Here is a 14,840-nt window from a genome sequence, read left to right as displayed (position 1 = left end):
CTGAAAGCTAACCAAGGCAGGGGGGAGGCTCAGAATGCTTGCCAAGAGTGAGTGGCCTGCTCCACGGAGAGACGTGGCCAATGTCATAACATGCCACGGAGGGAAAGAAGCCGGACACGGAAAGGTACGTACGGTGTGAAATTCAAAAACAGGCAAAACAAACTATGTCTAGAGATCCATGGCAGAAAACCAAGGAAATGATTCTCCCTGCAAGCACATTTCCTCCCTACAAGCACATTTCCTCTAGGGGGAAACAGGGAGAAAGAGGGAGAGAGAAAAGAGGGGAGGGAAAGGTAGGGGAGGGGAGGAAAAAATCCAGAGAAGAAAAACCCGATCTACTCTCCTGCCTCCGTGGAAAACAATACTCTGGGGGAGGGGGTTAATCAATGAAACAAAATAAGAAAATTCAACAAAAAAAAAACAAGCATATCCACCATCACCACCGATGTGAATACAAAAACCCTCTACTTTTAAAAGTCAAAGATTCTGGGGCGCCTGGGTGGCCCAGTGGGTTAAGCCGCTGCCTTCAGCTCGGGTCATGATCTCAGGGTCCTGGGATCGAGTCCTGCATCAGGCTCTCTGCTCAGCAGGGAGCCTGCTTCCCTCTCTCTCTCTCTCTGCCTGCCTCTCCATCTACTTGTGATTTCTCTCTGTCAAATAAATAAATAAAATCTTTAAAAAAAAAAAAAAAGTCAAAGATTCTTGTATTGGGTAAAAGAAAAGTCCATTCACATGCTACTTATCAGAGAGCCACCTAAAACAAATTGACGTGAAGCATAAAAGTAAAAAGACAGGTAAAAATATATAATTATATGCAAGTGAAAATAGACATGGCATGTTGCTCTCTAGAGATGTGATTCAGGACAAAAGCTTTACACAGAAAAGGCTATTTAATGTTGGGAAAAGATAAAAATTAGAGTGACTACGTAACATCATAAAGTTCTCTCCATCGATCACATAACATGGATCCCATAAAGCAACGTCAATCAGTGATCTGCGAGAAACCGAAACACCTCCCTTTAGGGGACAGCCGTCTCCGACTATCTTAGGGGGAAGGGAACAGGTATAAAAATGAACCACCCACTAGACTACTAACAGGACCACAGTAACTGCCCTAAAACCTGAACAGTTTGGGCCACACTTTCGTACCACGACACGATGACTCAAGGATTTAATAACAAAACAGTGAATGCCTTAGCCGAAATTTTTAAAAATAAACTTTGTTAACTTATTTTGATGAAATAACATTCTATAAACTCTTCAGAAAATATGAATAATTAGAGCAATGCATTAAAAATTTACTGGGTGTGTTCAAAGCAAGTCTACAACCTTAGGGATATTCGTTATTGAATAACAAAGAACGCAAATGGATTAAAAGCTCCAATCAGGAAACTGTAAAAGACATAAAATAAAGCCAAGTTGGGCACCTGGGCAGCTCAGTCTGTTAAGCCTCTGCCTTGGGCTTGGGTCATGATCTTGGGGTCCTGGGACCGAGCCCCATCATCAGGCTCCTGGCTCAGAGGGGAGCCCGTTTCTCCCTCTCCCTCTGCCTCTCCCCTTGTTTCTGTTCACTTCTCTCTCTCTCTCTCAAATAAATAATATTTAAATAAATTAAAAAATAAAACCAAGGAAAGTCTTTTGGAAACATGTACAAAATATAAAATTATACCCTAATCAATTAGGACAGCAGAATTACGAATGAACTCTATGATCTGGATCTTTGAAAAAACAAATAATATCAGTTGGGACAAAGACAACTTTTTTACTGCTAGGGTAAAACCCACCAAGATGATGTAGTAAGCATGTACTTTGCACTCTTACCAAAATAGCTTTGATACATAAATTAAGAATTGCTAGAACTATAAGAAGTCTTAATTCTCATGGTAAGCCTCTCAGAAATCAATGGGTTATATAGACATAAAATATTTGAAGTGTTGAACGGATTTGAGTAATACAGTCAACAAACCTGGTTCAATCAGTTATGGCTAGAACTCTGCTTCAAAACACACAATGTTTTCATTTCAAATACACATGAAACATTCACTAAAACTGAGCAGATACTAGGCCTCAATAAAACATCAATAAATTGAAAAACATAAAAATAATAAAATTCACACTGCGATATAATTTTTAATGGGGGAAAAAAGAAGTCCCCATCCTCCTCCAAATAACACCCATCTATGGAACTCTTGGGTTAAATAAGAAATACACATGAAATTAGAAACAATACAGAAATGAATGATAATGAGGTCAGTACATATCAACCTGTGTGCCATATGGACAAAGGAAGACCCAGAGGAAATTTTATAGAATTAAGTGAAAATATTAGAAACCAAAGAAGTCTGTAATAACTGATTCAGCATACAACTCAATAAGTTAGAAAAAGGACAGTAAAATAAGCCCCCCCCAAAGTAGGTTAGAATGACTAAAAGAGTTTTAGTGACATGAACAAAAAAGATTTGATTACAAAACCAAAAGTTAGTTTGTACCATTTAGGTGTCCCCAAAGAAGAGAACCTTCTACTCATATAGGCTTAAAATTTGTCCCCTCCTGGGGCACCTGCGTGGCTCAGTGGTTTAAGCCTCTGCCTTCGGCTCAGGTCATGATCTCAGGATCCTGGGATCGAGTCCTACATCGGGCTCTCTGCTCAGAGTGGAGCCTGCTTCCTTCTCTCTCTCTCTGCCTGCCTCTCTGCCTACTTGTGATCTCTCTCTCTGTCAAATAAATACATTTTTTTAAAAAATCAAAAAAAAAATGTGTCCCCTCCCTTCAGTGGTGGCAGCTTCCTCCTGAGTTGGTCCCCTTGTTGAGAAATGGATGCCAGCTGCACGGAGTGATGTACGAAAGTGTTGAGTCACTGTATTGTACACCTGAAACTAATCTCACACTGTATGAGCACTAAGTGGAATTGATACAAAAACGTTTAAAAAATGGTTGCTGACAGCCCACATCCTCCTGCTTTCTCACCCACATTTAGAGAAGAAGTGTGTATGTCCTTTCTCTAACCATACCTTCTGCTGCCTGGTAACCCAACTGGAGCCAGCTGGCCAGGGCACTGGACTAGGCTGACTCGATCAGACCCTGGGAGCTGGGAGGGTGACAGCTTCACCCTGAAGACATGAACAGCATGGCAGAGTGGGAGGGCTGCAGACCAGGACCCAGGGTAATATGAAGGAAGGATGGAAACCATAAAGCCAACCAATAAGGTATACCAGATGGATTTTTTTTTTAAGATTCATTTATTTATTTAAGAGAGAGAGAGAGTGGCAAGGGGAGAAAGAACCTTAAGCAGACTCCGCACTGAGTGTAGACCCAACACTGGGCTTGATCCCACCACCCTGAGATCATGACCTGAGCTGAAATCACAAGTCAGACACTTAACCGACTGAGCCACCCAGGTGCCCTTAGCAGATGGATTGGGGTTTTTTTTTTTTTTAAACACCTATGAAATAGACAAAAATTTGGCAATTCTAGTCTCTAATAATTAAGAAAGGGCAATGAGTACATATATAAATAATATTAGAAATGGGAAAGAGGCCGTGGGTTCAAATTTTATACATCGGGTTGAAATGTAAGAATGTAAGCTAACATAAGTGATTTTCTAGACTAAAGTAATGCAAAAACAGTGAGGAACCCACTAGGCCATTAACTATACAAGATTTTTAAAAAATAAAGATTTATCCCTTACAAAAAACTATCAGGCCCAGTGAGTTTTCCCATTATTTTTTAAAATTTTATTAACATATAATGTATTATTTGTTTCAGGGGTACAGGTCTGTGATTCATCTGTCTTATACAATTCACAGCACCACCATAGCACACAACCTCCCCAATGCCCATAACCCAGCCATCCCCTCCCTCCAAAACCCCCTCCCCTCCAGGGCCCAGTGAGTTTCATGTGCACAATCTACAAAATCTCAGGAACTGATAATGTTGGCCTTATATAAACTGCTCTAGGGCATAGGAAAAATATTACAACGCTTCTCAACCTGTTTTAAGAGGCTAGCACAGCAATGACACCAAACTTGAACAATGGTAGAACAGAGAGGAAAAGTGGAGGCCCACCATGTCTGGGACAGAAATTCTAAACAAAATGCCAGCAAATGGAACCCACAATGTATTAAGGGATTTATCTAAGAAACCTTCTGAGATCTAGCAATGAATTTCATTATGTGAACAAATTAAATAAGAAAAACCATATAATCATCTTAATAGTTCATTACTGCGTCACCAGGGCCCAAATCTGCCTCGCACAGCAAAGGTTCCCAGTGAGTGTCTGAGAAGCACATGAAGGATGAGGTCAGGGTCAGCACATGAACCCCCACCATTATGGCCACTGTTTCACAATGGGTTAGAGGTCCCAGGCAATGAGAAAACAAAAATAAATGGTAGGATTTTCAAAAAGGACAAGATGTAACTCTCACCATTTTAGGGAATTTGACTAGCCAAAAATAAGCCAAAAGAATCCACTGAGAAACTGATGAATTAAATAAGTCAGTTTTGCAAGATGACCAGGAATCAAGATCACTATGGCGTTTTTTGTTGTTGTTTTGGGGTTTCTTTTTAAGATTTTTTTCTTTATTTGGCAGAGAGAGAGATCACAAGTAGGTAGAAAGGCAGGCAGAGAGAGAGGGGGGAAGCAAGCTCCCTGCCAAGCAGAGAGCCTGACTCAGGCTCGATCCCAGGACCCTGAGATCATGACCTGAGCTGAAGGCAGAGGCTTGACCCACTGAGCCACCCAGGTGCCCCATGATCACTGTTTTTTTAAATCAGCAGCTTTAAAATACCTAACATATAAAATTAGAAAAAAATATAATGGGAGGAGATAATCATCCACAATGAATATAATCAAAATTTGTAAAATACTTAGAAATACACTCAGTATTTTTCCAGACATCCGTGAATAGAAGAGCCGAATGAATGGAGACATATACCATACCCCTGTTAGGAATTCAACACTGTAAAAATTAATCTGCATATCTAATTTCAATTCAAATACCAATTGTGTCTTTAATGAAAATTGACACACTGACTGTAAAGTTTCCTTGGAAGATAAACTCTGTAAATTAGGCAATATTTTTTTTAAAGGAGAGCTTTCGCTACCACTTAACAAAATATGACATAAAGCTATTTGAAACAATACAGCACTAACCCAGGGACAAACAGATCAGTGGGAAAACAATAGAGGTTTCAAAAACATACACATGGATATATTAAGACTTGCTTATTATAAATGCAGATATTCAAATCAGCAGGAAAAAGACAGGTGCTACAAGAAATAGTATCCGTGGAATTGGCTCTCCAGTTGGAAATAAGAGTTGGATCCCCACCTCACACCACACAGAGTTACACATAAAAAATAAATTTATCAAGATGAAAAGAAATATGGGAAGACAGCTTTTATAACCTGGAGATGGAGAAGAGCACATTTTACTAGACACAAAACCCATAAAGGGAAGTAAAGATTGATTTGATTCCATAATAATTTTTTTTTAATTTTATTTATTTGAGAAAGTGTGCCATGCACAAGCAGGGGAAGGTGCAGAGGGAGAGGGAGAAGCAGGTTCCCCCCTCAGGAGGAAGCCCCATGCGGAGCTCAGTCCTAGGACCCCAGGATCATGACCTGAGCCAAAGGCAGACACTTAAGCAACTGAGCCACCCTGGTGCCCCTTGACTCCATGATAATTTTAAAGGTCTTTATGGAAAACTTTCATCATTCCATCCATTCCACATATTTCTAAAAGTTAAGGAAATGGTTGTAAAATAATTTACAAAGGCTTAGTACTCAGAAAAGATAAAAACTTTCATTAAGAAAAAGAAAAGCAACCCAATCTTAAAAAGAGACAAAGCCTATGAATAGAGGATTCACTCGAGAAAAGGTATATCTTTTCATCAATAAACACATGAAAAGGCACATTTCCAATCAGGGAAATACAGATGAATACAGCAATGAGAGAGTGTTCTAGCATTGGATGGACGTATTTTTAAAGACTGATAATATCCATCTTTAGCAAAAGGGGAAATGTTTCACTCTCCCATGCTGTAGGTATGACTGTAAACTGGCTCAGCTTTGGGAAGGAATACTCTTTGATTGTAGTCATCCAAAAGTACTAAAATTTGTGTGTCCTTTGACGACTGTCCTGCCCTCAGCCCACTCCTAGGGAGACAGCTGCAGAAATGGTTCAGAGTGTCCTCCCCCAACCCCACCACCCACATGCAGGACTGCCGCCAGGGGGGCGAGTCCGAAACAGCCCAAAACCTGCTGCTGGTTACAAAACCTATGTCACAGCTGCCCAGAACATACGCAATGACATCACATGATGACTAGCTTTAGGTATTGACGGAGAAAGTTTGTCAACGTGTGTGATTTTTTTTTTTTTTAATGTAGACTACTAACAATACATTTAAGATCCCAGGGTCACCCACAAAAGAGAACAGAGCCAGCTCACACTTGCACAAATTTAATCCCTGCTCTCCTGGTCCCCCGTTCCAGAGCCCTTCGAGGCCACACTTCCCTTCTCCTGGAGTCACACAGGGCGTAGTCATCCTCTGCGTCTCTCCCCACTCAGATGCCGAGGCAGAGCCCCATCCCCAGGGGCCACTCTTTCCCCACCTTGACTCTTGTTGAATAGAGACACATGACCTTGGTCTAACCTTGATCCGGACCCATAGGGCAGAGGCAATGCGGGAAGAAGAGAGAGGGGAGACTAAGGACCCATCTGGGGCTGCAGCAGCCAGAGCAGGAGTAGGAGCCAGGTGGAGGCTGGGGGGCCTGAGAGAGCCTCACTGCCTATTTGCTTCCTGATCCATTTGCTGTATTTGGTGATGCGGGTGTACACGCCTGGGTTCTCCGCTTTGGCACAGGCTTTTTCCCAGGACAACACCCCAGCCAGAATCCATCTGCCCTCGACTTCGCAAGCCAGTGGGCCGCCAGAATCCCCCTAGATAAAGAGGGAGGAATCATGGAAGCTCTGGGAGCCGGGACCCCGGAGGACCCGGAATGCCCACCCCTCTGACTCCTCTTCTTGCTCCCTGAGGATCTCACTACCTCCTTCAGCTCCCCCTTCGGCTCCTCAGACCCATCCCAGAATATCAGGCAAAATCAAAGCCACAGGGGAAGGAAGAGGGGAGCAGAGCGCTGCGCCGTGAGGGTCGCGAAGCAAAGCCCTCCCTGGGAACGTCCCCTCACTCCCCACCCCGGGGAGTCGCTCTGGACCGAAGAGCTGCCGGACCTCCCAACCACTCACAGAGCACAAGTTCTCTCCGTAGTTGGTGGCACAGATCATGTCCCCCAGGACAAGGGGGACAAGGTGGGGGAGGAAGGACTTCTTGCGGTAAATCTGGTCACACTTCTTGTTGTCCATGATGAACACCTCAGCCTCCTGCAGCTCCGTGGTCAGTGTGGAGTTAGCTGTGGGGGAGCCCAGAGGGGTGAGAAAGTTCTCCTCATTCCGCTCAGCCCTGGCCTCCTCCCAGGGTCCTGCCACCTCCATTTTTGAGACTCAGCCAAGCCACACCCCTTCATGCCTTCCTTCACCAGTCTGTCTCCCTTCGGGGGATGGGGGGGACCACGTCTGGCAAGTCCCTCACCCTCTCAGGCTCTCTTTCAGGATCCCTTTCTCTGGGAAGCTTTGGCTTCCAAACCAAGCAGGCCACAAGCCAAGTTTCAATGCAACCACTGACGAACTGAGACCCCAGTCACGTCTGGCTTCTCTCTCCAGCCTCCGGGTCTGGCATAGGTTGTGACCTCTGTCACCTGGTTACCCTCGCTCCCCCTTCAGGCATCTCAGATAGATGTGCCCCTGGCCAGACTCATCCCAGATTCCTCCCAGCTCCATCTCAAGGATCACCTGACCAAGTCTTAGCTCCTTTCCCCATCAGCCTGGGCCCCTGCCCACACTCAGTGACCAGCACCCTGCAGGTAAGGCACGCACTCCCCACGTGAAGGGTCTGGTGGGCCGCCCATCAAATGAATGAGTGAGAGGACGAGTAAGTGTAGGATTCCCGGACTCTGAGCTGCTGTAAGAGGCCAAAAGACCACACCCAGCCCCGGCGCCACTGGACCAGAGTGAGGTACCCACGGCAAGCATGGTGGCCTTGGCCGTGGAGACCTGGAGACGTGTTAGGACAAGGAGAGTCCTAAGTCCAAAGAGCCAGGGCCCAGAGGTGACAGCTGCAAGCTTCCTGAGAGGCACCATGAAGGGGTCCAGCAAGCAAGACCCCAGCAGGAAGGCAATGCCCCCCTCTGTGGTTCCGCACCCCCCGCCTTGACCCACTGTGCTCACCTGAGAAGCGCTGTTTGACCTGGCCCCAGCCAGTCACCCAGCACTGGGTCCCCACCTTCAGGTTGTAGCTGGGCTCCGGGAGGCAGATGGGCTGCACATACTTGCTAAAGGTGGCAGGGCTGTGAAGCTGGAGAAGGGCCATATCCCCCATGATGAAGGTCCGGCCCCAGAACTTGGGGTGCAGGATGATGTCCTTCACAGGGATCAAGGAAGCCTGCAGGGGCTTCAGCTTGGAGGTGCCCAGGATCACTGAGTACTCTTTGGTGCTACAGAAGACATACTGCCCCGGCTAGCCAGTCAGGTTCGCAAACAACATGATGCTCCTACCTCCACCAAGAACCCCCTCCCTTAGCAGAATCCACCCCCCATTTGCTCCAGGCCGTGGACACGGGGGCCACACTCACCCTTGGATGCAGTGGGCAGCAGTGACCACCCAGTTGAGATCAATGAGGGCCCCTCCACATACGTGTTCATTCTCTAGCCGGAGGCTCACCTCCCAGGGCCAGTGGCGGGTCACTTCCAAATCCTCGGACCACCAGGGTCTGCCGCAAACTTCAGGAACGATGTGCCAGGGAGACACAGGGACCACATATTGGAGGATGAGAACAACGGAGACTAAGATGCCCCTCCCCCACCCCGGGACAATGGGCACAAAGCTGTAAACGCGGGGGCTTGTCCTCATTTCAAAGATGGGGAGGCAGGCCGAGAGAAGGACAGAGGCACTGTGCTAGACAGAAATGACAGTGACAGAGATACAAGGCTGGAAGACAGAGACATAAAGACATCACAGGCGAGAGAGAGAGATACCGAGACAACAGGGGATTCGAAGGGAACCCCAAAACAAGGGGAAAGCATAGAAGGAGTCCTGGCACAAGCCCTGCGTTCTCTTGTGTCTAGCCTGAATCGCGAGGCCATGTTCCTGAAGTGCCACTGCTCGGAGCTGAGAAAAGTTCCAGGCTTCTGGGTCAGAAACCTTTATACAGGCCGTTCAAGAAAGAGCCCCACCAGCGTGGAGCCCACGGAGGGTCCCCGCTCACAGCTTACAGTCTTCGTCTGCACCACGTTCCAACACAGGCAACTGGTACGGCAGTATGAATGAGCACAGATGCCAAAGTTTCTAAATAGAGCGTTACTCAACATTATATTTTGAAAAAATAACGCACCACGATCGTGTAGAGAGATTGTCTCAGGAGCGCAAGGGAGGTCCCGCACTAGAAAAGCCCTCCCTGTATTTGCCACATACACAGTTCTTTTTCTCTAAAGAGAAGGATCATGTGCTCTTCTCAAAAAAACACAGAAGACATTTGAAAAATTCAACATATATTTATGACTAAAAACAAATAGAAACAAAAATACCTCTTACTTTGGGACCAGAAAAGAAATCCTTAACTTTAGGAAAGTTAGAGACCACAAACCTACAGCAAGCACCACATAACATTAAAGAAGAGGCAAAAAGATTCTATACGGTCAGAAGCCAAGAAAAATGGTACTTTGCAGGAGGAGGGCTGGGGAAGTAATCGAGAGAGCATAAGGGAGCTATCGGGGGCTGGGAAAGTTCTACTTTCTCACCAAGACAGTGACTAACACAGGTGGGTTCACTGTGTGATCATTTCTTAGGCCAGACACTTCAAATCTGTGTACTGTTGTGCGTGTATATAAGACTTCAACAGCTTACCTTTTTTTTTTTTTAAGATTTATTTTACAAACAGAGATCACAAGTAGGCAGAGAGGCAAGCAGAGAGAGAGGAGGAAGCAGGCTCCCCACTGAGCAGAGAGCCCGATGTGGGGCTTGATCCCAGGACCCTGGGATCATGACCTGAGCCGAAGGCAGACACTTTAACCCACTGAACCACCCAGGCGCCCATCCCAATGGCTTACTTTTTAAATCATTTATGCTTCTTGACTCCAGCACAATCAACGAGAAAATATATTCAAAATAAGATATATTTCAACAACAAAAATATCTTAAGTAACAAGAAATTAACATTAGGCCAGTTTATCATGGTGATACATTTAAAACTCTTAATAAAGAAAAAAAATAAATAAAACTCAATAAAGGACATGGAAAAGGAACAGCATAAATGGAGAGACGTCCCTTGCTTTTAAATAAACAACTAACCATTTCAGATGTACTTTTTCCCAAAACTAAACTATAAAGTCATTTTCCAAGTGAGGATTTTAGGGAGCTTTATAAACTTACTCTAGAATTCAAGTAGAAAAACAAAAGTCCGTGAATAGCTCAGTCTCTGAAAAAGGAGAACATAAAACAATGCTTGTCCTAGCAGGTGTGTGTGTCTAGCAAGACACACATCAAAGCTGTCACAACAAAAACGGTGTGGTATGGACAAGGACAAACCAATGAAGCCATGGAAAAGAACAGAGAGCCTGAGACTGCTCTGGGGACCCAGGATCTTAATGTAGATAAAGGAGTCACCACCATCGGTGGGTGAAGGATGGATGTTGAGTAGATGGGGCTGGGGAAACTGACTCACGACAAAATAATTAAGAAAAACAAAACCGGATTCCTCCATAGCAGCACTTGGAGACCTAAATAGAAAAGTGAAACCCTAAAGCTAAGTAGACCATATGGCACGGGGTGAGAAACAGCTCCCTAAACAAAATCTCAAAACAAATCATAAAACATGAAATGGATTAATTTTATTACATCAAAACCAAGGTCTTGTGTTTTTGGGTTTTTTTTTAAAGATTTTATTTATTGATTTGACAGAGATCACAAGTAGGCAGACAGGCAGGCAGAGAAGGGGAAAGGAAGCAGGCTCCCTGCTGAGCAGAGATTGAGCCTCCCCCAAAGGGCTCCATCCCAGGACCCTGGGATCATGACCTGAGCCGAAGGCAGAGGCTTTAACCCACTGAGCCACCCAGGCACCCCTTAGTTTTTGTTCTTACTCTAGCAATAAAGTTAACTGGCAGATGACAGATTGGGTGGCAATATTTATGACACTGAAAATCAATACAAGACTTTTACTAGGAATATACAAGGAACTCTAGGAAATCAATAAGAAAAAAAAAAAGAACAGTTAATATGTGAAGGGGACAAGCAATTTATTAGAAGAAATCCAAGAGGTCAAAAGTATATTGAGACATGCTGAGACTCATTAGTAATGAGAAAAATGTCAATTAAATCAAGAAGCCATTTTTCATTCTATTAGATTTTTTTTAATTGGTAAAAAGATATAAAAGCTGCATCGTACCATGGTTGGTACGTCTGTAACAACATTACACCTTTACAGATGGCCAGTAGGAATACAGAGAGCTGGCCACATTAGATTATGGACATAAGATAAAAGCACTGTATCAATGTATATTTTTTAAAAAGATTTTATTTATTTATTTGACAGAGAGAGATCGCAGGTAGGCAGAGAGAGAGAGAGAGGAGGAAGCAGGCTCCCGGTGGAGCAGAGATCCAGATGCAGGGCTCGATCCCAGGACCCTGGGATCATGACCTGAGCCGAAGGCAGAGGCTTTAACCCACTGAGCCACCCAGGTGCCACCTCAATGTACATTTTTTAAGAAGATTTTAATTATTGATTTGACCGAGATCACAAATAGGCAGAGAGGCAGGCAGAGAGAGAGAGGAGAAGCAGGCTCCCTGCTCACACTTCGGGGCTCCATCCCTGGACCCTGAGCCGAAGGCAGAGGTTTAATCCACTGAGCCACCCAGGCGCCCCTCAATGCACATTTTTGAAATTGAGAAGTGGCTGATATGTGAGAAGTGAAGTTAATCAGTAGATATTGTGGTTATCTAAGGGAATAGTCTTAGAAAAAAACATGCCTAGGTATTTAGAGATCAGAAGTCAGGCTGCAAGTGACCCTCAGTTGATTCTGGGAAAATTTAGATATGTGTTTCTTGACCTAAATGTATTTTTGCAGTGTTTGGTAAGTTTAAAATTATTTCCAAATAGAAAAAAAATTTTAATGGAACTGGTGAAAAGAGGAGGAAATAGAAAGAGATCTACTGTAGACATCATTTATTTAAGTTAAAATACGTGCACACAAAACCACAATATGTATTTTGACAAGAACACACATAAGCAGAGACACACACTGAACATATAAGCAAGGTTGAAAGGAGGAAGAGGAGGGGCAGGGATATAAGGAGGCATAACTAATTTAATCAGCCGAACAATTCATAACCAATTAGGGAGGTCCTATGACAACGGAAGCCCATGAACCAATGAGGAACGTAACCCACCATCCATGACGTCTAAGGGAAAAGACATTTTAGAAAGCAGGTCCTTCAGACTAAATTCCTGCTTCCTACAGACCCAGAAACACTACCTCTCTGACCCTCTTCAGAACACATCCTCCCCGGAGCTGAGGTTTTTCTGAAGCGGCGGCTCAGCCTACCCACCTGGTATGGAAGTGTTTTCTTTATAACCTGAAGGAGAAAGGGGGAACAAAGATGAAGCAAAAGATCATGAATTAGTTCATTCATTCATTCACCAAATATTTCCTAACCTCCCACTCCATTCCCAGCCAAGACCGGTAGGGAGGGGACAGAGCGTATCAAACAGATAACGTGCTGTCCAGCAGGGGAGATGAAAGTCAAAAAAAAACCACCTGTGTGAAAATCAATGCAAGGACAAGGCCACAGGTTTCAGGGGAGCCCAGAAGAAGTGGGGGGACAAGAAGGCTCCTGAGAAGTAGAGTTTTGGGGCCAGGACTTAAAGATGAGAAGACAGTAAGAACAGAAAAGTGACAATGACATTATTGCAAAAGATACACTGTGATGCATGCCATGAGAATGAAGAACAAGGCCAAGGATGGCCAGAAATGATGCCACGGAGGAAGAGTCAGGGTCAACCACGAGGGGCCTCATAACCCAGGCAGAGAAGCAAAGAGACCCTCCGGGAGGAGGGAGGCCTATAGAAGGGTGACATGTTCAGGCTTGGACTGTGACAAGGAAGTAGGAAGTTGACCGGACTGTAGGTGCTGAGATCCCTCTTCAGGACCCAGGCAAGAAAGGAGGTGGTCCGAGGAAGTGGCTCTGAGACTAGACAGGGTGAGCTGGATGTGGGATGCAGGCAGATCGTTATGGGGGTCTGGGATGACCCCCAGGTTCCGCTTTTAGAGAGGAGTGCCTACAATTCAGCGCAGTAGAGAACAGGCTTAGAGAACCCAGTTTATAGGCAGCCGAGAAGCTCCACTTTGGACCCCGGGGGAGCAGAGATGTTTCTAGGTCCTGCAGCAGGCAGGTGCACTCGCAGACACGTTGCATAGCAGAGCCCCAGGGGCGTTGGGGGGCGGCAGGGTGTGGGGGGGAGAGCCCAGACAGCGCAGCAGGGATGAACAGAGCGCACTGGCTGGGAAGCAGGTGCGGAGCCGCAGAGCTATCCTGAGACAGAGGAGAAGCGGAAGGCCTGACCCGAGAAGCCAGGGGACTAGAAAAACGGAGGAAAAGGTAGAAAGGTCGCAGCTGCGGCCAGGATGGGCGGACGATTATGGGAGAAGCAAGGAAGCCCTGGAAGGAAGCGTGAAGGGGACGCGGCTACTCTGAGAAACCTGGCAGCGAGCGGGAAGGGACGGGGAGAAGCAACCATGGCAAAGAGGGACAGGATGAAGATGAGCAAGAGGTTGGCGGAGGGAGCACAGCGCGGGCACAGCCCGCAGTCCGGTGCAGGGCGAGCGGGCTGACCTTGAACACGAGGGGAGTCCCTGATTGCTAAAGAAATGGGGGAGGCTGGTGTCGAGCAGTGGGGTTCGGAAGGGCCCCTGGGGCCTGGAGGCGGGCAAGGGGGAGAGCATCTTCACGGCGAATAAAGCCGCAGTGAGCCAGACGCCAGGGGGAACAGGGCGCTGGGGAGAAGCGGGAAGGCGGGATCCGGGTTTCAGCGCGGGGAGACCGCGTGGGGCCCGCCGTGCCGCGGCACATGCGCAGTGGCCTGGGGCGGTGGGAGAAGGGGCAGCGGGGCGGCCTGAGCCCGCCTGGAAGGGTGCCTCTGGCCTCAGCCGCGATGCCCACCAGCGTGGAGGCCGGAGGAAGTGGCTGCACGTCCGGAGAAGACACAGGGGTCCTCCGCACTGCTGGTGAAGTCTGAGGGAGGAGGCCGGGGCGGGGCGGGGCGGGCAGAAGTCTGGCGACACGGATGGCAGTGGGGGACAGGGGAGCATGGTGGGGGTGGCGGACAGAGTCCCCGGAGGCCAAAGAGCTAGCCACGTGCAGGGATCTGGGCTCAAGTGCGGGGCTGGGGGGCAGAGGGGAGGGTGGGGGGAGTACGGGGAAGGTGGCCGACTGGCGGACGGAGGGACACAGGGCGGTGGAGGAGGCGCAGCCTCACCCGAGGTCAGCAGCGGCAGCAGCAGCAGGACGCAGCGGCTCAGGCCCCAGAGCCCCGAGGCTCCAGGCCCAGCGCTGTGGCTGAACGGCAAGGCGGCCATGAGGTCCGGGAGGTGCCACCTAACGGGACAGACACGGTGCCGCGAGCCCCGGCAGGTGATGGCGACCCCGCCGCGCGCAAGGGCACCTCCAGCACGTGATGGAGTTCTGGGCACACGACGGCCCCACTAGCCCGCAATGACGCCCTGGACTCCCTC

At 47.0% G+C, this 14,840-nt stretch overlaps 1 protein-coding gene across 1 annotated transcript; it reads right to left on the bottom strand.

The window, feature by feature from the left end:
- Positions 1-6,417: 6,417 nt before the first annotated feature.
- On the bottom strand, positions 6,418-14,740 carry LOC101687633 (putative serine protease 45). Its single transcript, XM_004760788.2, has 6 exons — positions 14,585-14,740; positions 12,658-12,684; positions 8,690-8,837; positions 8,286-8,551; positions 7,248-7,411; positions 6,418-6,941 (listed from the first exon to the last, which is right to left on the bottom strand). Exons 1-6 carry the CDS (start codon positions 14,682-14,684, stop codon positions 6,708-6,710), a joined length of 939 nt encoding a protein of 312 aa, XP_004760845.1. The 5' UTR covers positions 14,685-14,740; the 3' UTR covers positions 6,418-6,707.
- Positions 14,741-14,840: the final 100 nt, after the last annotated feature.

This window comes from Mustela putorius, unplaced genomic scaffold (assembly GCF_011764305.1).
Source record: "Mustela putorius furo isolate JIRA1106 unplaced genomic scaffold, ASM1176430v1.1 tig00000095_pilon_pilon_pilon, whole genome shotgun sequence".
Lineage (NCBI taxonomy): Eukaryota > Metazoa > Chordata > Mammalia > Carnivora > Mustelidae > Mustela > Mustela putorius.
Note: the sequence above shows the minus strand (reverse complement) of the source record. Positions and strands in the feature narration are given on the sequence as shown.

Coding starts and splice junctions, on each gene's coding strand:
- LOC101687633 (XM_004760788.2), bottom strand. CDS start 14,684: ATGGCCGCCTTGCCGTTCAGCCACAGCGCTGGGCCTGGAGCCTCGGGG. Junction 12,685..14,584: donor GCTGCCGCTGCTGACCTCGG/GTGAGGCTGCGC, acceptor TTTCTCCTTCAG/GTTATAAAGAAAACACTTCC. Junction 8,838..12,657: donor AGAAAACACTTCCATACCAG/GTGGGTAGGCTG, acceptor TCGTTCCTGAAG/TTTGCGGCAGACCCTGGTGG.